General features: G+C 42.0%; 1 protein-coding gene across 1 annotated transcript in view; it reads right to left on the bottom strand.

The window, feature by feature from the left end:
* The window catches only part of cygb2 (cytoglobin 2), a gene marked incomplete at both ends in the record, with an annotated part of 29,844 nt that extends 6,790 nt beyond the window's left edge, over positions 1-23,054 (bottom strand). Inside the window, 2 exons of the mRNA XM_079377314.1 lie at positions 3,748-3,979; positions 22,774-23,054. Of these exons, the coding sequence (XP_079233440.1) occupies positions 3,748-3,979; positions 22,774-23,054 (513 nt within the window). The remainder of the gene's footprint in view (positions 1-3,747; positions 3,980-22,773) is intronic.
* Positions 23,055-23,563: the final 509 nt, after the last annotated feature.

Genomic DNA, 23,563 nt, shown 5'->3' with positions numbered 1-23,563 from the left:
GGACAGGCAGAGTGTTTGGGAGGACCTGGAGTGGATAGAGGATCAGGATCAGACACTGCCACCTCAGGAGAATCTGGAGCAGATGACCAGTGTGCAGCTTAAGCACACAGGATGGCGGAGGCCATTACTGAGAGCACTGCAGATGAAGGAAGGACCTCCAAGACCACCTGACTTGGGACCACCAGCCTGGAATGTGCTGGAACCTCTGAGCTTGAGTGTACTGAGGTCATGGGCAACATCCTCCTTGTGGCACTGACTGATAGCACTGGGGGGGGGGTCTGTCACCCAGATTCCTGCCATGTGCATCAAGACCTTGTAGATTCTTGCATAGTAGCCCTGACAGCTGAGGAAGTTCTGTAAAATAATATACTTCTAAATGAAGGAATTATCAAGGGTACAGAACCGCTCTGTGTTGTTCTCATATGTCTTACTCCCCTGCCAGAGAAACAAGATTCACTTTACAGGATTGTGGTCTATTCTTCTGTTATGCTTGGTACAACTCACAGACGAACACGAAAGGATCCAAATGCAGATGAGCTTTAATAATGGAATTAACAAGACAAGAGAAACCATGAACAAAACAAAACACAAAACAGCCATCAAAAGACAAAACTAGACAAAGAACATGGGCAAACACCAAAGTAAATATACACAAGTTGCTAAGTGCAAATATTAAGATGAGCACAGAACATTTTTCCCATCAGAATGGGAAGATTTATATATTTTTTTTAAAAAATGGAAAAGAATTCTGTTTGACATGCCAAACAAATGTTGTCACATTTTAATCTTGTGTGCAATTTCCATTCTTCCATGGCCTGAGAATATCCCAAAGGCAGTGAACTTTGCATGCACAAGGTAAACACTCTGAAACATCAGTTAGAGAAGCAAACTCAGCTTTTTCAGAAATTGACCAAGCATTCAGAGACAGTGATATTAGCTAGCATGGAACATTACTTGTGAAAAAAGAAAAAACTTAATGGGGAATTTGTTAAAAAGTGCCTTGTTGATGTTGTTGCTATTATTTGTCCCAAAAATGAAAAATGTATAAGTTCAGTAAGTGATCTTTAACTTTCCCAACACAATGTTGAACTGAGAATAGACATTAAGAACCAACTTAGTAGAAACAAATTCATAATTCAGATCTTCTGGAGTGCCAAAATTCTGAATTTCAGCATTGTGTTGGATGAGATTTGCGATGTTCAAGAAAAGCCACAGTTGGCAATATTTGGACAGTTTGTGTGAGAAGACTGCACAATCAACGAAGAGCTGCTCGACATTGTGCTGTTGAAAGACAGAATCCATGGCAACGATCTGAAAGAGGCACAGATGGCTGTTATTGAGAAACCAAATCTGCAGTTATTAAAACTAACCATAGCAATAGCCACGGACAGAGATTCAGCCATGTTGGGATCTAAGAAATGCACTTGTAGGGCTACGTAAAGCTGATGACCTTTTTCCAGAATTCTTTTTCCTGGCAATTGAAAATTTTATATGTTTATATGTTCATAAATCTTATTGCTGAACTGGATGAAGATCTTACATCTGATCTGCTTCTTCACTGCACTGTGAAATGGCTTTTTAAGAGGTAATGTACTTGTTTTTTTAATGAATCTGTTCTTCTCAGTGAAATAACTATCCTGAGCTACATGATACCCAGTGGATTTCAGATTTGGCATTTTTGGTTTACATGCTGCATTTGCATGCTGCATTTACATGCAAGCTGTTAAAGACACATCTACAAAAGAAAGAGTTCTCACATTTCCCATCCTTGTTGAAGGCAAGTGGACAAACAGCAGAGGTTGTAAAAGAGAGTACTGCATGGTATGCAACACTGCCAGGTGTCCCACTGAGTCATGTAAACGGAGGTAGGTTGATTAGGGAAACTATTATTTATAATGTAATTAGGTCTATAAGTTATTGTGAGACACAGTTGTTTACACATCTATTGTGTAGCATTTTTTAGTGAGAAGTTTTTTGCCGAATCGGTTCATCATCCCTGAACTAATGCAACTGCCATTTGGTCCTCTTTTGCTCTGATGATTTTTGTGTGCTAAAGTGACCATGGTTCTGCACAATGTCATTGGCACCACCAAACATGAACCCTGAAACGCTAAAATTGTCCATCACACAAAAATGGCAGCATGGGATTTAGAGGTTTTACTGAGGAAGGTCAACGCTTTTCAATCTCAAGGCAGAAAGCTCAAAGCAGGCCCTTGAAACAGACTCAAACTCATTAGGAATAAACAGCATCAGCATCATGTTGACAGCAACGCCACAAGCTAGGGTTTCTTGTTAGGTTCCACAGCTGTGATAGCTGTGGCAATATGGAAAGGCGGTAAACTGTATAATTCAAAGAACCTGCATATAATGTCATCGAGGTAGTTCTGCACATTTGGTACACCCTTGAGTATGCACTCCATCATCTTTTAGAAAACCAACGGTGCTGAAACCAAAACATGAGAGATTCTGTAAAACCTGAACAGTCCCTTCATTTGTAATGCATGCTGTTAGACCATAGCTCTCTGGATGCAAAGGCACTTGATGATACATGCTCTCAAGATCAACTGTGGAGAAAACCATTGAACCAGGTAAAGCAGTCAGTAATTCCTCCATATGAGGAATCAGTTCTTTGAAATCCACACGCATTCTTATGCCATCTGTCTTCTTCCATGTCACCACAGTGAAACCAGTGGAGAAGCATTGATTTATTCTGTGATTCCAGTAGAGAGTATTCTGTTCAACTCAGCAGATACAGCTGTTCTCACTGAGAAAGGAAGAATCCTTATTTTTTGTTGCACTGATATGACCGAATTTCATACTTTGACTTTATGCATAAATCCTGTAACATATCCTACTGAGAATGACTCCTCTGGCGTCTGAAGAGCAAGATGCATGGATTGTAGCAGACTAAAGCAGAATTGTATCTCAGAATTGGAATACACAGTTTAAGAGCTGTAATCAGATTCATGTAATCAGATTCATTAATGCAGTTATTGTCCACTACATAGAAGTTCACAGGGCATTTGCATCCATCTTTTACCACCATTGAATTGCATACAGCTGATCGCATTTATCTGAGTTCAAAAGTAATTGACTAGATGCAATGTAAGTGTACTTGGTAGCTGTAAGGGTACTTTCCCAAAGTAATACGTATGCTCTTAGGCAAAACTGAAACAGAAGCGCCAGTGTCCATTGTCAGTTTAACAGGTCTCTGAATTTCACTAACCAAAATGTAACAGAAGAGCTGTTTTTCCTGGCTTCAAACCATTCCTGTCCTGCAACACTGATCACTAGAATATAATTCACGGGCTCACCCAGGGCAGCTAAGAAATGATGCAAATTATGCCATCGTTTGCAGCACATTTAAGTTGTTTGCCTCATTGCCAATTTGTTATATTTGGAGGTTTCAAGATGAAAAAGATAAAAGAAAATGCTTGTTCATATTTTTACAGCAATTAGAGTAATTATAAAAGAAAGAAAGTTAATTAATAAAATTAAGTAATTTATTAAAAAGTGGCATGAGCAGACATGTAGTATCCAGAGCAACTTGCAGGACACTGGAGTGCCATGTTCAGTTGGGATGAAAAAGGGAAATTATATTTATTCCTTTAGTAATTTATAAGTCATCATGTATCAAAATAAAATTCTGACTTTTTTAGCATCCTAAATCTTTAATCTCTTGGCTACTACTGTCATAACACTTTATACCAGTGTGCAAAATCCTTATCTTAATCTTGTCTTTCTTACTTTGAAGTACATTGGCTCCACTTTGTATTTGAGTGCATGTGCTTTTCCCACTAGTCCCAGAACAGAAGAAACCTTCTCTGGGTCATGAAGATTCTCCACAACTGTGTTGATTGCGTTCATGACACGGCGGGCATGTTTCCTCAGCTGAGAGCTCTTCTCCATCTCTTCTGGATCTTCCATGTCCTGGAACTGACTGAAGTACTGCTTTGCTGAGGGGAAGTTCACAAAGAACCTGAGGAACACAAAAAAAGAAAACAGGGTAATACTTTAGAATACTGTTCCATCATTAATGAATATCTAGACAAGAAAACGAGCAACGCAATATAAGCAACTCTAGTAACTACTAGTATCTAACAAGAAACTTATTAATGAATTAGTGAGTAATAGTGCTTAGTTGAATGTGGTAGTTCACTATTAGCTAATCAGTAACTACTATTTTTGTCATACCTCCCAAATAACTACTAAGAACTACTGTATACAGGTTCATAATTTATATGAATTATGCATAAGGTGTAATTCTAAAGTGAAGGTCATGGTAACACACTAGTAATCAAGTATTACCAAATTCTTCAGAAGGAATTACTAATTATTTTTTGGAACAGTATTCTATAGTCAAGCTCATGATAACTCCCTAGTAATACTGAAATCATTGTAAACTTTTGAGGTTTTTATAAGGTTTTGGTTAGTAATTAATTTTGCTAGATTTGGTAACACTTAAATAATTACTAGTGGGCTACCATGATCTTTACTTTAGAATACTGATCAAAATAATTAGTAATTTCTTCAGAAGGATGTAGTGGTAAGTCGGAATCAGTCATCAATCACTGTGAGTAATGGCTTCTTCTTGCATTGTCACCTGCACCGCTTGCCACATGTACAGTTTGTCTGTCTCTGTCAGCAGCGAGTGATTCACAGAAGATTTCAGAATTAGAGATACGCATTCAAACTTTAGTTGAGGACAGTAAGAATGTGAATGTGCGCCTCTGCAGCAGGGCAATTGGGTGACTGTGAAGCGGCATAGTCCCGGGTCAAAACACTGCTCTTCTGTTCCGATCAAAACATCAAACAGGTTGTCCCCACAAATGTAAATTATTATTCTTTAGCTTGGGTTGAACAAATCATTTTTGCTTAGATGGAACAGCAGCTACCCTAATTATGTCTCTATTTGTTTCTCTGTTTCTGCCACATCTGATTAACATCCCGTGGTAACTAGAAATTACAGAAGCTTCAGTCTAGATCCAACCCTTAAATGATCTGAGATGACCGAACACCTGAGAAAAGATAATGCCAACCCCTCAGAGGATCTCAGAGGATGCCAAAGCTCAGACAACATACAGAATGACCAAATTTTGCCATAAGTTAAATATATTAAGGTTCTGCAATATATAAATATATTGTGGAAACTTAATTTCCTGTAAAGCTGCTTTGCAACGATTTGTATCGTAAAAAGCGCTATACAAATAAACTTGACACAATATACAATTTTCAAATTTCACATTTTATGACCTCAACCTGGCAACCTACAACCCAGTTGCGCTGGTGATTTCTGCGCAGGTAGTAGATGCGGGAAGTTGAATCTAGCATCATTGGTAGATATGGAAGGAGAAGAGTCAGAGTGGCACTCCGGCGAAGAAAAAAATATTTGTGTTAATTTAACAACAGCTGGACGGAAGAATTTAATTTCTTGTCATCTCTAGGTGCTGATCCATCATCTGATCTGGATACGGACTGGATACGGGTGACTGCAGTGACCATCTGAGCTGTATATGGACTGGATGTGGAGGACTATAATGCGTTAAGAGCTTGCTCAAGAACTGAGGGGCTAAACCATTCAGGGCTTTAGAAGTAATTAACAAGATTTTTAAATCTATCCGATGTTTAATAGGGAGCCAGTGCAGTGTTGACAGAACCGGGCTAATGTGGTCACACTTCCTGGTTCTAGTAAGAAATCTAGCTGCTGCATTTTGAACCATCTGGAGTTTGTTTATTAAGCGTGCAGAACAACCACCCAATAAAGCATTACAATAATCTAACCTTGAGGTCAAAAATGCATGAATTAACATTTCTGCATTTGATATTGAGAGCATAGGTTTCAATTTAGATATTTTTTTAAGATGAAAAAATTTGTGGTTGTCAAAGGAAAGATTGCTATCAAATAGCATACCTAGGTTCCTAACTGATGACGAAGAATTGACAGAGCAGCCATCAAGTGTTAGACAGTGTTCTAGGTAATTACATGTGGGGATTTTAGGTCCGATAATTAACACCTCTGCTTTTTCAGAATTTTGTCTATAAAACCAATTGTATATAAAACCTGTTATTCTGCAGGCACCACTTAGACATCCAGCCACTGAGTGACGACAGTCTGCCATGAATCTCATCACCCCGGTAAGCAGGGAGGGGACCAGAGCATATTACAGTGTCTGACATCATATTTGCAAGTTCACCCATCTCTTTAACATTATTTTTAGTGATCTCCGACGTGGATAACAATCTTACTGAATTTATGTTTAGCATTTGCCAGCACTTTTAAATTTGCCAAGATGTCAGGCGCTCTCGCTCCCAGTAAACATTGGACTATGGTGGCTGGTGTCTCTATTTTCACGTTCCGTACAATAGAATCGCCAATAACTAGAGCACTTTCATCAGGTTTCTCAGTGGGTGCGACACTGAGTTGGGAGAACCTGTTTGATGTTTAGATCGGAACGGATCTAAATCCGTATTAGTATTCTAGTATTAGTAGGATGGTGGTCACAAAAAGTAAAACCATGGTCCTCTTTACCATGGTTATATGGTTTTTAAAATAAACAATATACGATCAAATTTGTAGTTAAAAAAAAAAACACTAAACATGAAGAAACTACAAAACAACTTATATGAAATTAAAATATTTCCCAATATGTAATAACAGTAACATTTCTAATAAATACAGTTCTGCCAACACATAGGCTATTTGTACAATGTTAATAACTGTTAATAACAGTTTTAATTACTATGGTGCTGAATTGGCAAGCCTATTGGCGTTTTCCAGTATACCACATTGTCATGGGTACATTTCAGCCTGCATCACTACAGAACCTTTACTGTTCTCATATCACACGACTGTATAACAATTCTGTGTCACATCTGAATGGATGAAGTGATTTGCGCTGTTTATCTCTTATAAATCATGGCAGAAGTGTGGTGTTGTGCGGGAGACTGATCCTACTCTGCTTTGACGCGTGGCTGGTGGATGCATCGGGTTGCGCCGCTTCACACTTTTGGAGTATTTGCTTTCTGCGGTTTCGTATGGGCTGTAATTTAAAAACCACGCATAATATCGGGGAGGTCTCCCTCGTTTCGGTGATCGGCCCACTATGCAAATGGAATGTTCCAGTGCTCCCGATGGCCGGTAGGCGATTGCAGGCCCCCCAGACCTCTGGGCCCTATGCACTCTGTCACCCTTTTCCCCCCACTAGCGACGCCCCTGACATAGTTAGCCCATCCCTAAATTTATGGATTTTTGGAATGGCTGGAATTTGAAATCCAGGTTCTGGAGGACATTACAAGGTTTGCAATAGTCAATGTAGAGGGCCAGTGACACAAACAAAGCCATATAATACATACAAGACAATAACAGTTGTTGGTGCTGTGGTAGAACCCAGAAGTCATCAGAGTGCAACCTAAAAATGTGCTGCAGACAGTGCAGCACCTGACTACTAATAGCCCTCATCATTGTCACAGCACAACATCATGGTCAGGAGTCCAGAGAGTCCAAAGTCTGCTCAATACCATGAATGAGATTCTCCTGGAAACCAAAACAGTAAGAGCTAAGTTTATGGTGTTGAGAAAAATGCACTCCTCATTTGTGTATCCAGAATGGCAGAACTCAGAGAACCTAAAGAAGCATTCTTATTGCAGCTGACAGCCAGAAAAAGGAGACCGACCAAAACCCCACAGTAAGCTTATACTGCAGAGATTTTAAAACTTAAATGAGCAAACTATGTTAGGAAACATAATTTTGAGAAAGACCTTCCTATTACTGATACACACCACATGGTTCAGCACAATTGGAAGAACAGGATAGTTTTCAATTGCTTCCTCTAATATTGAGAAACAAAAATACCAAAATCCGAATTAGCTTCTCCTCCCTAGACCAGTGTTGGGGCCATCTCTACTTTCAGCTGCTGTCAGCAGTGACATCAACAGAATGTTCTACCAATTAAGATTGCTCCAAGAAAACAGACTGGTAGGCTTCCTGTGAAAAGATCTCCAAAAACAAGAACCTAGTGAGTTCTTCCATCCAGCACCACATAATGCTGCATCATTTTTGCACTACAGAAACACGTCCTGATAATAGCCGCCCTACGGATGATATCTGCCATTCCGTACTGAAATTGTTTTATGTGAACAATCGCCTACAAAACCTTCACTTCAACAAAAGAGGCAAAACCTGTTGTTGATGAATGAATGAATGAATGAATGAATGATGCATTTATATAGCGCCTTATTGTGTATTGCTGTACACCCAAAACGCTTTACAATCATATGGGGGGTCTCTCCTCAACCACCACCAGTGTGCAGCATCTACTTGGATGATGCGACGGCAGCCACAGCACAACGGCGCCAGTGCGCTCACCACACACCAGCTACAGGTGGAGAAGAGAGGGAGTCATAGAGCCAACCAAGTGTATGGGGATTATTAGGAGGCCATGATAGACAAGGGCCAGTAGAGAGAATTTGGCCAGGACACCGGGGTTACACCCCTACACTTTACGAGAAGTGCCATGGGATTTTTAATGACCACAGAGAGTCAGGACCTCGGTTTAACGAGGTCCTGTTGATAGGCTCAGGAAGCTACTGGCAGATGAAGGCTTTGAGCTAAGGGAGTGTCTAGCAACACAATCTCAGTCATCTGTCCCAAAAGGCAATGTCAGACAGTGCAGAAGTCTGGGCTCCTCTGGAACCATCAGACCAACACAATCTCCTAATACCATGAAGTTACTATGCATAACATACAGTATACAGAATTCAGAACCTGTTAGGTTATCTCATTCCTTAGTATGGGACAAGAAAGGGGACTAGGATGATCCACACTTGCCTAAAGAATTACTACAAACCTAGACATACCTTCCAAAAGCAACCCAGCTGGTGACATAGACTAACACGTGGAAGTAGTATACGGGATCTTACTGAAGTCACTGGTGCCAGGGACCCCCTTTTCTTGTAAGATCCACCTAATCTGTGGCCCGAATGCCAAAGCTTGGTGACTCTAGACAATAATGAACTACAGTTGTGCTCAAATGTTTGTAAACCTTGGAAGAAACTTTTGGCATTGATTTTGAAAGTATGACTGATCATGCAAAAAGCTGACTTTTAAGGATAGCGATCATTTGAAGCTATTTATTATCATATAGTTGTTTAGCCCCTTTTAAACAGAAATCACGCAAATGGCCCTGATCAAAAGTTTACATACCCTTGAATGTTTGGAATTGTTACAGACACACAAAGGTTGAAATTTTTGGTTAATTTTTCTTTTCCTGTGGCTTTTTAAATTGCAATTAGCGTCTGTGTATAAATAGTGTCTGTCAAGAGACCTGCGAAACAAGGTAATGGGACTTTAAAAAGATGGAAAAGGATATAAAAAGATATCCAAAGCCTTGGAAATGCCACTCAGTACTGTTTAATCACTTATTAAGTGGAACATTTGGGGATCTCTTGATACCAAGCCAAGGTCAGCTAGACCAAGAAAGATTTCAGCCACAGATGCCAGAAGAATTGTTTGGTATAAAAAAAAAAAACCCACAGGAAACCTCAGGAGAAATACAGGCTGCTCTGGAAATAAAATAGTGTGGTTGTTTCAAGGAGCACAATACGATGATACTTGAACAAAACTGAGCCCCATGGTTGAGTTGCCATAAAGAAGCCTTTACTGCACCAGTACAACAAGAAAAGCCTGGTTACAATATGAACGACAACACCTTGTATATGTTACTGTAATTTGGAGTGACAAGCCCAAAATAGAGCTTTAGGTTCGCAACCATAAGTGCTATGTTTGGAGAGGGGTCAACAAGGCAGGGAAAAGTGAAAAGAATACCATCCCCACTGTGAAGCATGGTGGTGGCTTACTGATGTTTTGGTGGTGTGTGAGCTCTAAAGGCACAGGGAATCTTGTGAAAATTGATGGCAAGATGAATGCAGCATGTTGCCAGAAAATACTATCAGAAAATACTGTGCATGGGACACTCTTGGACTTTCCAGCATGACAATGACCCTAAGCACAAGGCCAAGTTATCCCTCCAGTGTTTACAGCAGAAAAAGGTGAAGGTTCTGGAGTAACTATCACAGTGTCACAACAGAGGCGGAAACAACAGGTGAGTGAAACAACAGGATGATTTATTGAACAGAGGATGTTGATCGTACGGAGAGACTGGCAGGTAAGGAATCCGGGGAGAGAAACAGTTCAAATGGGTCTTAGCTGTAAACTGATCAGAGACCTTTCTTTGCAGGGACAACGGAGAGCGGGAATCAGAATCAAACCAGGAACGAAGACGGGGAAAACGCAGGAGGATCGCAGGAGAATCTAGAAGGCAAGTAGCACAGATAAGTATAGCTGGGTCTGGTGACTGTTCAAGGTCGTGAACGGTAGACCGGACGGTGAGTTTCTGTGGGAAGCGTGTATTTAAAGTGGAGCTGATGAGTGCTGATTAGTGACTGCAGGTGTGGGTGATCAGAAGGCAGGTGATTGTGATCTGGTGATTGTTGTGGCTGGTGACTGAGGTGGCTGTGAATCCCTGACAGTACCCCCTCCTCCAGGGGTGGCTCCCAACGCCCTCATGCGGCGATGGGGGCGACCACGGCCTCTGGGTGCGAGACGCTCAGGGTGGACTTGGTGAAATTCGATCAGTAACATGGGATCTAGGATGTCGTCCCGGGCCACCCAGGATCTTTCCTCTGGTCCATAACCCTCCCAGTCGACCAGGTACTCGAGCCGGCCGAGGCTCGTCTGGCTCGGGGTGTTCTGGAGTGGAAGGAGAAAACGGTTTTAGAAGGGAAACGTGGGGTGAATTCGATACCTGGGTGGTAGTTGGAGCTGGTAGGTGACCTCATTTATCTGCCTCTGGATTGGGAAAGGACCAATGTAGCGGGGACTCAGCTTTCTGCAGGGCAGGCGGAGGCACAGATCCCGGGTGGATAACCATACTTGGTCTCCTGGATGGTAATTGGGAGCAGGGGCATGCCGGGCATCTGCGAAGCTCTTATGCCTCCATACTGCCTGTCGGAGGTGGATGTGAGCTGAGTCCCACATTCTCTCGCTCGCTCTGAACCAGTGGTCGACAGCTTGAACCTCCGAAGGCTCTTCACGGGAAGAGTTGTGGCTGGTAGCCGAGCATGCACTGAAAGGGCGTGAGCCCGGTGGAGTTCTGTCGGAGGGAGTTCTGTGCATAGTCGGCCCATGGGAGGAAACGGCTCCAGTTGTGTAGGTCTTCTTGGCAGTATGCCCGGAGGAAATGTCCGAGTTCTTGGATTTTCCACTCAGTCTGGCCATTCGCCTGGAGATGGTATCCGGAGGACAAGCTCACCGTGACTCCTAGCAGATGGAAGAAGGCTTTCCACACATGGGAGATAAACTGCGGGCCCCGATCTGAGACAATATCCTCAGGTATGCCGATGCTTCTGAAGACATGGGTGAATAGCATTTCGGCGGTCTCCAGGGCAGTTGGCAATCCATGAAGAGGAATAAATTTACAGGCTTTTGAGAAGCGATCCACTGCTACTAGGATTCAGGTGTAACCAGCTGATTCGGGTAAGTCATTCACAAAGTCTATCCCCATGTGTGACCAGGGCCGGTGCGGAATGGGGAGGGGAACGAGCTTGCCCACCGGAAGGTAACGAGGAGTCGAGGATATGGCACAGACTGAGCAACTGCGGACATACCTGGTGACATCATGGGACATACTGGGCCACCAGTACCAAGCTTGGAGGAGCAAGAGGGTCCGTTGGCTGCTTGGATGTCCAGAGCCCGATACATTATTAACTGAGCTCAGAAGGGATTGCCGTTGGGAAGTGGGGACGAAAGTTTTCCCTTCTGGGCATCCCAGCAGAGCAGGTTCTGTTTCAATGGCGGCACAGATGTCCTCTATGTTCCAGAGGATAGGACTCACAGTGAAGGCTGGATCGGCTCGGGATCGGATGGAGCGTTGGTGGAATGGAGGCGGGATAGGGCATCGGCCTTACAGTTACGATTTCCAGGGCGATAGGTGATGACGAAATCAAAGAACAGTGCCCAACGGGCTTGAGCCTCTTGGCTTCACGGAGGTATTGGAGATTCTTGAGATCAGTAATGACCGTGAATGGATGGTTTGCTCCCTCCAGCCAATGCTGCCACTCCTCCAGGGCCAGCTTGATGGCCAACAGCTCCCTGTTGCCGATGTCGTAGTTCTGCTCCGCTGGGGTCAGTTTCCTAGAGTAATATGCGCAAGGCTGGAGGCGTGGAGGCTCACCAAACAGCTGGGACAGCACAGCCCCGACTCCCGTGGTGGAGGCATCCACTTCCACCACGAATGGTACCTGGGGATCTGGATGTTTAAGGATGGGGGCCGTGCTGAATGCTGTCTTGAGCTTCTCGAAGGCTTCGTGGGCGCTGGAGCTCCAGGACAGGGACTTGGGCTTACCACGGAGCATGGTGGTCAAGATAGTATGTCAAGTGGTATGCAGATAGAAATCTTGGATGAAACGACGATAGAAATTTGTAAATCCCAGGAATCGCTGGAGCTCTTTCACAGACTGTGGGACGGGCCATTCCGTGATGGCGGTTACCTTCCCCTGGTCCATTTTAATCCTCTCCTGGCCGATGATGTAGCCGAGGAACTGAACCGTGGGGAGGTGGAACTCTCACTTCTCCAGCTTGAGGTACAGGTGGTGTTGTCAGAGTCTCTGAAGGACCTGCATGACGTGGTGGCGATGGTCGGCCAGGTTCCGGGAGTAGATGAGTATGTCATCGATGTACACAATTACGACGTCGTGGAAGAACTCCCGGAACACCTTGTTCATGAACTCCTGGAAGACAGATGGGGAGTTGGCAAGGTCATACGGCATGACAAGGTATTCGTAGTGGCAGGAAGGGGTAATGAATGCTGTCTTCCATTCATCGCCTTCCTGGATCCGAACGAGGTTATACGCGCTCCGCAGGTCCAGCTTGGAGAAAATGCGGGCCCCATGGAGTTCCTCGAGTGCTGCAGGGACCAGGGGAAGTGGATAGGGGAGCTTGACTGTCTGGGAATTCAGAGCTCGATAGTCGATACATGGCCGCAAGCCCCTGTCCTTCTCACCCTCGAAGAAGAATCTTGAGGCTGCTTGTGAGCTGGATGGCCAGATATATCCCTGGTGAAGAGCCTCCTTGATGTACTCCTCCATAGCCTTGCGCTCTGGGATGGACAATATATATACTCTACCCTTGGGGAGTTTATGTCCAGGCAGCAAGTCGATGGCGCAGTCTCATGACCGATGAGGTGGTAGTTGAGTGTCTGCCTGCTTACTGAAGACATCCTGGAACGCCCTGTAATCAGATGGGATGGAGGGAGACACACTGGATTCGGGACTCTCAATGAGAGTGGAGGCGATCGGAACGGGTGATGACTTATGGGATGGACGTGGAAGATCGGTGAGACAGTGTTGATGACAGCGAATAACCTCACAGATGTCCCATCTGATTTCTGGGGAATGTAGGATGAGCGAGGGGCGTCCCAGGATGATGTCCACTGTGGGTCCCTCCAGTACCAGAAACGTGATCTCCTCTTCCTGCAAATTACCGATCTTGAGCTTCAACGGAGGCGATTCAAAGTTCACGTGCCCACGTCCTAGCGGCTTTCCTTGGATAGTCTCGACTCGGAGCTCCCGGGCATGCTGTCAGCAGGGCAGATGGAGACAGCTCAGGAGGCCTTTCGAAATGAAGTTGCCCGAGGAGCCCGAGTCGACAAGGGCGGATGCTGTGACGGAACAGGCTGGAGTGAATAGTTGTACTGAAAGCAGGGACAAGGTGGCAAGGTGGTCTAACTGAAGGGTACTCACCGCAGGACATGGGGGTCTGATGGGGCAGGATCTATTGAAATGATCGGCAGCGGCACAATAGAGGCAGAGTCCTGCCGCCAGCCAGCGAGCGCACTCTAGATCAGACAGCCGTGTAGAATCCACTTGCATAGGTTCTGGTACTCTGGTACTGTGGCTTCGGCGGTGTGGAAGGCTAAACGCTGACAAATCCGAGTGGATTTCTGCATAAAGCTCTCCTGTCCAACAGAATCATCATAGATTGCCATTCCATCCACTAATCGCCCCCAGAGTATGGAACTGCAGGGTGTACTCATGAGTGGAAGAAGAGCCCTGGCGCAGGCGCAGTAGCTGATCCGAGACCGAGAGCACTCCGGTAGCCAAGCCAAACACCACCTTAAAGTGGTTAGTGAAATCTTCACAGGAGTTAATTATGCCACTATTGGGGTTCCATATTGCCCTCGCCCATAGAAGAGCACGGCCGGAAAGGAGGGAAATCAGAAAGGCTACCTTGGAACGCTCGGTATGAAACTTCTGCGGCTGTATTTCGATATACAGCGCCATCTGGAGGAGAAAGCCGCCACACGCCGCTGAATCACCCACGTAAGCAGAAAGCATGGCCATGGGACTGGCCGAGGCTGATTGAGGGACAGGAGCTGGCATCAACGAAGCCCGAAGGGTGGTGACCAGCTCCTCCAGGATATCGGTAGGTGAGGAAGGCCGGGGATCCATCAAAGTGTCAGTGTAGGTCCAGTCTTCTGTCACAAACAGAGGCAGAAACAACAGGTGAGTGAAACAACAGGATGATTTATTGAACAGAGGATGTTGATCATGCGGAGAGACTGGCAGGTACGGAATCCGGAGAGAGAAACAGTTCAAATGTGTCTTAGCTGTAAATTCTGTTCTTTGCAGGAACAACGGAGAGAGGGAATCAGGATCAAACCAGGAACGCAAGAAAATCTGGAAGGTAAGTAGCACAGGTAAGTATAGCTGGGTCTGGTGACTGTTCAAGGTCGTGAACGGTAGACCGGACGGTGAGTGTCTGTGGGAAGCGGGTATTTAAAGGGGAGCTGATGAGTGACTGCAGGTGCGGGTGATCAGAAGGCAGGTGATTGTGAACTGGTGATTGTTGTGGCTGGTGACTGAGGTGGCTGTGATTGTGAATCCCTGACACACAGTCTCCTGACCTTAATATCATCAAGCTGCTCTGGGGAAATCTAAAATGTGTGGTTCTTGCAAGATGACTAAAGACTTTGCATGACCTGGAGGCATTTTGCCAAGGTAAATTGGCAGCTATAGGCTACCGCCTGCACGAATTTGGGGCCTCACTAACAAATTTTATGCAGACTACTATGCAGACTTTTGAACAGGGGTCATTTAATTTTTTCCTTTGTTGTCATGTTTTGTTTTGTTTTATGATTGTCTATAATTAATTCTCTAATTATAGCCAATTCAACATTTGCAATGAGTTAGTGGAGTCCATTACTTTTTAAAAAGTTGGCTGATGGTAGTCAACGGAAGTGACAACAAAACCACAAAGGTTAAATTACAGAAGGAACGTAAATTACAGAAGGAATGAATGTGTCTGACTTTGAACAGTGAAGGAATGATAAACCACTTGCCTATAACAGTTGTCTAAGATTGCTGGCCCCAGAGCTTGATGAAGAAACTAAGGTAAACAGAGACTCCTACAGTGGGGGAAAAAATTATTTGATCCCCTGCTGATTTTGTACGTTGCCCACTGACAAAGAAATTATCAGTCTATAATTTTAATGGTAGGTTTATTTGAACAGTGAGAGACAGAATAACAACAACAACAAAAAATCCATAAAAACGTATTTCAAAAAAGTTATGAATTGATTTGCATTTTAATGAGTCAAATAAGTATTTGACCCCTTCGCAAAATATGACTTAGTACTTGGTGGAAAAATCCTTGTTGGCAATCACAGAGGTCAGACGTTTCTTGTAGTTGGCCACCAGGTTTGCATACATCTCAGGAGGCATTTTGTCCCACTCCTCTTTGCAGATCCTCTCCAAGTCATTAAGGTTTCGAGGCTGACGTTTGGTAACTCGTACCTTCAGCTCCCTCCACATATTTTCTATGGGATTAAGGTCTGGAGACTGGCTAGGCCACTCCAGGACCTTAATGTGCTTCTTCTTGAGCCACTCCTTTGTTGCCTTGGCCATGTGTTTTGGGTCATTGTCATGCTGGAATACCCATCCATTATCCATTATGCAGTTGTCCTGTCCCCTTAGCAGAAAAACACCCCAAAGCATAATGTTTCCACCTCCATATTTGACGGTGGGGATGGTGTTCTTGGGGTCACAGGCAGCATTCCTCCTCCTCCAAACACAGTGAGTTGAGTTGATGCCAAAGAGCTCGATTTTGGTCTCATCTGACTACAACACTTTCACCCAATTCACCCAATCATTGGCAAACTTCAGACAGGCCTGTACACGTGCTTTCTTGAGCAGGGGGACCTTGCAGGTGCTGCAGGATTTCAGTCCTTCACGGTGTAGCGTGTTACCAATTGTTTTCTTGGTGATTATGGTCCCAGTTGCCTTGAGATCATTGACAAGATCATCCCACGTAGTTCTGGGCTGATTCCTCACGGTTCTCATGATCATTGAAACTCCACAAGGTGAGATCTTGCATGGAGCCCCAGTCTAAGGGAGATTGACAGTTATTTTGTGTTTCTTCCATTTGCGAATATTCGCACCAACTGTTGTCACCTTCTCACCAAGCTGCTTGGCGATGGTCTTGTAGCCCATTCTAGCCTTGTGTAGGTCTACAATCTTGTCCTGACATCCTTGGACAGCTCTTTGTTCTTGGCCATGCTGGAGAGTTTGGAATGGTTTTTTTTTTTTTTTTTGCTTCTGTGGACAGGTTGTCTTTTATACAGGTAACAAACTGAGATTAGAAGCACTCCCAAGAGTGTCCTCCTAATCTCAGCTCCTTACCTGTAAAAAAAAGACACCTGTGAGCCAGAAATCTTGCTGATTGATAGGGGATCAAATACTTATTTGACTCATTAAAATGCAAATCAATTTATCACTTTTTCGAAATGCCTTTTTCTGGATTTTTTTTGTTGTATTCTGTCTCTCACTGTTCAAATAAACCTACCATTAAAATTATAGACTGATCTTTTTTTTTTTTTTTTCAGTAGGCAAACGTTCAAAATCAGCAGGGGATCAAATTTGTTTTTTCCTCCATTGTATGTCATAGCTCATATCTTAAACCAGGCAACATGCACCTAGTTGTGCTTGATCCAAAGCACCCATTCCAAATAATCCAAGCATTACTAAACTCATCATGCAAAGTTATCACTCAAAACTTCATCATCCAGGTCATGAGAGGATATTTACTGAGCTCTGGTGAAAATTCAGGATCCATTGTGGAAGAAAAGCCATCAAGAATTGGCTGCAATGCTGTGTAAAGTGGCAAAAATGGAGGAAGAAACCACAGGAATCAGCAGATTTAGTCCCATTTCAACCCTTCTAATTCTCTGAACTTTGGTTGCTGGGAGAGAGATATTTGATCCATACTTGCCACACTCGGTCCTAGGTACTCAATCTGTAACCTTTGAGGTTCTTCATTATTGGACCAGGCAACCAAAGGGGTCATCATAGACATTCTAATTCATCTGCGGCTTTGTGATACACTGTGTTTTGTGGCACATTCCTCTGATAACCATCATTAAAAAAAAAACAGCATCATGTTCTGATCTGCTTCCGGTTGAAAATCAATCTCCCCCACCCTCACAGAGACTTTAGGCAAGTTCATCGCCATAATAATCTGTATAGATAGTGTTAAACTCAAACTAAGTCAGTTGAGTGTGAGCAGTGACAATAAAAGGGTTATTCCCAGAAATCCTTCGCTAGATCCATACAGTGAGCTGGCAAATAACTTTAAATGGTAAAGGAATGTAATTACTTGATGTATCACATAGTTGCTGTATGTTTTAATTATATGTAGAATATTATGAATATGCATTGTTAGTGTTTGTAGTAGTGACAGAATGTTTAAATTCATACTACCCTCAGCAATACACTAAAAATTTCCTAAGGCCCATGATAACCAAACCCATCACTCTTTGTTAACATTTTGCCCATGGGTACCCTTTGCCGCTGAGACGAAATGGAATATTTATGCCTTTGAAATCCAGAGAGCACAAGCTGCATAAATTACATAGACACAAGCCAATAAATGCAAATTATGAAAAATGATAAACTGGAAGACTAGGAAGAAGGAATTAAGATAGCTGAAAGGAGAGAGCGAGAGAGAGAGAGAGAGAGAGAGAGAGAGAGATATTTTGGGAAATGAATGGCAGTGTGGTGTATGACTGCAGTGCAAAGCTTAAGTGGCTCTGATGAGAAGGATGTCATTAAGTCACAGCAGGGAAAATGAGAGTCAGGTGCACACAGAGAGAGGAAGAGAATTCAACCATAACCAGAGCTTCAGCTCTTTTGGTTTAAAAGCCTCAGCACTGATAATGAACATGCTCTAATAATCATAGTGCAATTCTGACATAAATGACGGACTGCTGCTCTGTTTCTGTTTTCAGTTCCACAGCAGGCGCTAAAATTGTCAGCTTTGTGCCTGGCAGTATCCTGTTATAATGGCTGTATCCTTTATGAGGATCACATGTCATGGTTTGAATACATATCAATGATCAAGGCTGTTTAAACAGGCATTGGTAACAATAATTAAAAATATACTTTTTTGTATATGCTTTGAAATTATTTGTCGTGCTGAAAAAGCATAACATTTTATAGTGGTGTACATTTAATGTTATTCCTTATACAGTTTAGGGGAAATCATAATCTTGGTGAGATGAATATATTATTAACACCATCAGCATTACCAGTAGTAACCTAGTAATCAGTTTTAATGACAGTTTTAAGATCAGCTCCTCTAGCTTTCTCTTAAAGTTGATGTTGATTGCAGGAGATTTTAACCTAGAAACACACATCACTGCATAGCATCACTGTGCATGTGATGTGATTTTAACTTGGTTTAAGTGATGAGGTTGTTATGAGTCCTGCTGACAACTGATGTTTTTCCTGTGAATAAATCTATTAATCTAGTATTTCTTTTCTCAGAATCCCACAATATACTGCTCTCTTCATATTGACCTTGTTTCACTTATCTGGATGCTCTTTTATGCCACTAAGACAAACTAGAGACATTATTAGCTTTAGCCTTTGGCCAATACACTAAAGTGCATCCTAGATCCCATCACTGAAGATGAAAATGTGTGACAGCTCATAGCTGGCCATGCGTAACCTCCGCAGCTGTCACTTCACTCTCTTAGAAACACAGACATTGAGCACAACAGTGCGCTCAAGAGTATACCAAATGCTGCACTGTTTAGTGAGATTTAACATGGTTCATGCAAGCTACACATTTATCCTAAAAGATATGTACACAAACTGTGGTACCATGTCAGAATACTGAAACTGTTAAACCCAATTTTTGGGCCCTTCATACTTGAGTAGTAGGTAGCACTTTGTATACTTTACAGCCCATAAGTGTGCAGCTGGAGGATAACATCTTATATGCTTGTGTAACTCTTCCTCCTGAATCTGAATGAATTCATAAGAACGGTTATCTAAAGGCTCATTAACATAATCCATATTAGGACATAATCTCAATGTGACCAATGCCTCTTGTGTTTTGACTTTAAAGGGGTCATCGGATGCCCATTTTCCACAAGTTGATATGATTCTTTAGGGTCTTAATGAAAAGTCTACAACATACTTTGGTTAAAATATCTGAATGGTAGTGTAAAAAACACCCTTTTTACCTTGTCAAAATAAGCTCTGTTTACAGCAATTTACTCAAACTCAGTTCCTGGAGGACCACAGCTCTGCACAATTTAGCTCCAACCCTGATCAAACACACCTGATCCAGCTAATCAAGGTCTTCAGGATTTCTAGAAACCCCCAAACAGGTGTGATTTGGAGCTGGTTTGAACTAAACTCTGCAGAGCTGTGGCCCTCCAGGAATTGAGTTTAAGACCACTGGTTTACAGCAACCCGTTCTGTTGCATGTCGCTTTAAATGCTAATGAGCTCTGCTTACAGCAGACTGAAAACTTTAGCCACGAAACTTGCTAACTAGCACATTATTAGGAAAGGCAATTTGCAAAGATTCATAAAAAAAACCTTATAGAGACAGAGCGCATTTAGGCCACGCCCACACCGGAGGGGGGGGGGGCAGTCCAACACTCTCCATTGACTTTGTATTGCGGGAAGCTGCCTCCTTGTCATTTCTGACTTACAACAAAAAACAGAACAATGCCTAAAAGCTGCTATGTGACAAGGTGTGCAGAAAACAAGCTAAAAAATCCAGAACAACGTTTTTATAAGCTATCTAAGTTTAAGGACACAAATAGTTGTAGATTTTATTTATTTATTTATTTAGTAATTTAGCAGACGCTTTTATCCAAAGCGACTTACAAATGAGGACATAAGAAGCAATCAAAACCAACAAAAGAGCAACAATGTGCAAGTGCTATTACAAGTCTTGGTTAGCCTAACGCAGTACAGATTACAGTTATTATTATTATTATTTTAAATAAAAAGACATATAGATCAAATAAAATTAGAATAGAGAGTGCTAGAGTTAGAGGGCCAAGTAAAGATGGAACAGATGAGTTTTTAGCCATTTCTTGAAGATGGGTAAGGATTCGGCTGCTCGGATTGAGTTGGGCAGGTCATTCCACCAGATGTAGAAGTCAGGGTATTTCATGTTAGGCCTTTCAGTTGGATCATTTCTCAAACAAAAGGAAGGTAAAGAAAAGGGGCACTGACATAAACCAATAAAATTTAGTTTCTCAATATATATCCTCCTCTCAGGTTCACATAGGGTGGTAAAATAATCCTTTGACATGGTTAAAAATAAAGAATGGTTCCTGTTGCCGATTACATTTCACGTTAACATTTTTTATTAATGTTTTTAAGGGCTCATAAAGGGTTCTTTAATGACTAACTGATATCATAATTTAATGACTAATAACTCATCCAAATACATAAATTAAAGATAGGCAGTTATAACAGCATGAATAAAAGGGTGAATTTTACATAGTACTTAATACTCACCTAATCCCAAAGCTATGTTTAATTCATATGTTTTAAAATGTCTCTATGATATCTGAAGGTTCACAAAGGTTAAGATATTAAAATGTCCAGGCTGTGTTATAACTCAATTTCTAATTGAATGAAAAAAAACAAAAACAAAAGAAAAACAAAAACATGAAACTATGAAAAAAATATCATGAATTAAAACATGAATTAAAATAAAAACCCAACAATAACCGAAAGTTTTTGCATATATTTGCAAGTATAATCCAAATAAAATTATTTAAAGCTCCGTGCTGGATGCACAGTTATTTGTAGTATGGATTTATACTAAACAATATGTCTAATGCTTCATGGTTTAATTGCTTTTCTTTGCAGCGATGATGTTCATAGATTATTGTTAGACAAGATTTTGGCTATATCTTAAGATTTTCAAGCAACAGCCAATTCACGTAACAAGAAACAAAATGTTTTGCCTTTGGGACATTTGGGACATACACTGCAGCAAAGTAAAGATGATGATGGTGTAAAGTGCATAATATTAATAAATGAATTCAAAAATGTTTGTAAAAGTATGTGAAAACTGCATGTTTTTACATAATTACACGTGAAATTTTAAAATAGGCACTAATTAATTTTTATTGTCAAATGCTTCCAAGAGGAATTGTCTTGAGAGACTGAAGGAATATAGCCTTAGAACAGTCTGAATATTGAGGGTTAAATGAATAAAATCAGCTACAAGTGCATTAGTGTTAATCATAAATGTATTTAATTTAAAATAGGGTGTTTAAATTCTCAATGTAATCTAAAATGTTTCTTGTATTATAGTTGTTCAGATTTAAACATTTAAATCAGATCTGGTGCATATGTTTGAACAGTTCATAGACAACACAGTCTACAGTTTTTATAAAGTTAACATAGAGGGAGCTGAATGATGCATACCGAAGGTGCCAAGGAAAACAATTTTTATGTGGCCAAAAGGAGAGTGAGAGACATTAAAGAGTGACAACAGTGGTTACTGAAATCCACAGATAACACGCACGCACGCACACACACACACACTCTAATGACCTAAAATCACAAAATTATCCCTGACAGTTGTCCTGGCAACCTAAAGCATTCTATTTTAATGACTCCTGTAGGCACTGCCTATTTAAAATTTATGTTTGCATAAGCATGTGCTAAGTTATATTTATTTATTAATTAGGTGGTTTTTAATAGACATTTTTTGTCAAATCTGCCACTGGAATTTGTTCTACACTGGCATGTACAGCATTCTGACATAATCTACAGAATTACCCCAGAAACCATACAACGGTATTGCAGGGTTTAGGAAATACTGTGCAAGGTGTACCTGCTATATTCAATTAAAAATAGAAGCTCTAAGGAAGGATAGATTTACTTGACGGTGTGGATGTTAGAGATGCTTTCACAATGAGAAAAAGCATGCTGAAAAAGATGTCACGGGACATTTTCCTTTGCTAGCCGTCCATTATCAGTCTAAATTTGGTAAAGCCATCTGAAAGAGCAAAAAATGCACTATATATATATATATATATATATATACACACACACACACACACACACACACACATCTATTTTTCCTTTCAAATAATATATTTCATGCAAAATCATGTTAATAATGATTTTTCCTATTTTCCCCCCATCTGTATGTATTTACTATGTATATATCTGTGTGTTTTTATGCCAGTGACTTTTTCCTATATGCTAGAATATCCATCATGCACAATTAATCTGCTTGCCAAATAATCTTCTCTGTCCACTGTGCAGCTTCACATGCTGTTTTGCCAAATGAAATGTACAAGAAACACATCTAATAAAATGAAAAAAAAAAAAACATCATTATAAAATAAAGTATCCTATTGGTCGTTTCTTGGGGGGGGTAAATTTACTGCACCTGATCAGAATAGTGACGCCCACATCCTCACAGCTCTGGTAAACACGCGCCCAGGTGTCCTGAATGATGCCCATCTCCACATCCGTCAGCGGCTCCGGTCTCTCCCTCCCCTCCGTCTCTTCATCCTCCCTCTCTTTCTCCATGCCACAGACACACCACGGGGTACTTGCGCCTGAAGCAGGCACAGACGGTGGAATGAGCGGTTGTGGTGGTGGAGAGGAGCGACGAAGTTGGCGGAAGGGGCAACAAAAACGCAGGGCAAGAGAGTAGAGAGTGTGCATCCGCCCCCCTCTCACCCTGTGCCCCTCACTTCCTTGAGCAGGCAGGATGATTTCACTTCTGACAATCGTTCGATGAATATATCTGCCGTCACTGTTCTCTCTCTCTTTCTACTTGCTTTTCCTCTGCTTGTCTTCCGAGCTGCTCAGGTCTTTGTCTACCCTCTCACACAGATGTTCTCTATGCTTGGAACTTCTGGATTTGTAATGACCTCAGATATGGAATGTGGGGAAGAGAGGGAGGGAGCGAAGGGAGGTGACCAGGGGGGGTGGGGGGTGGTGGGTGGAGAGAGAGAGAGAGAAAGGGGGGGGGGTAAGAAAGGAGATAATTTCCTGTTACCTGTCAACCCTCTCAAAACTGTGCCTTTACACACAGAGATTTCAGATACATTAATTCACATATTCAGCAATCAATTTCTTTAAAAAAGTTATAATAAGAATATGAAGTATGTACCACAAAATAATATTTATATTACTTCCAGTACTCTGTGATTACAATGCAATACTAATAT

The sequence above is a fragment of the Barbus barbus genome (assembly GCF_936440315.1).
Source record: "Barbus barbus genome assembly, chromosome: 25".
In the NCBI taxonomy this organism is placed as follows: Eukaryota; Metazoa; Chordata; class Actinopteri; order Cypriniformes; family Cyprinidae; genus Barbus; species Barbus barbus.
Note: the sequence above shows the minus strand (reverse complement) of the source record. Positions and strands in the feature narration are given on the sequence as shown.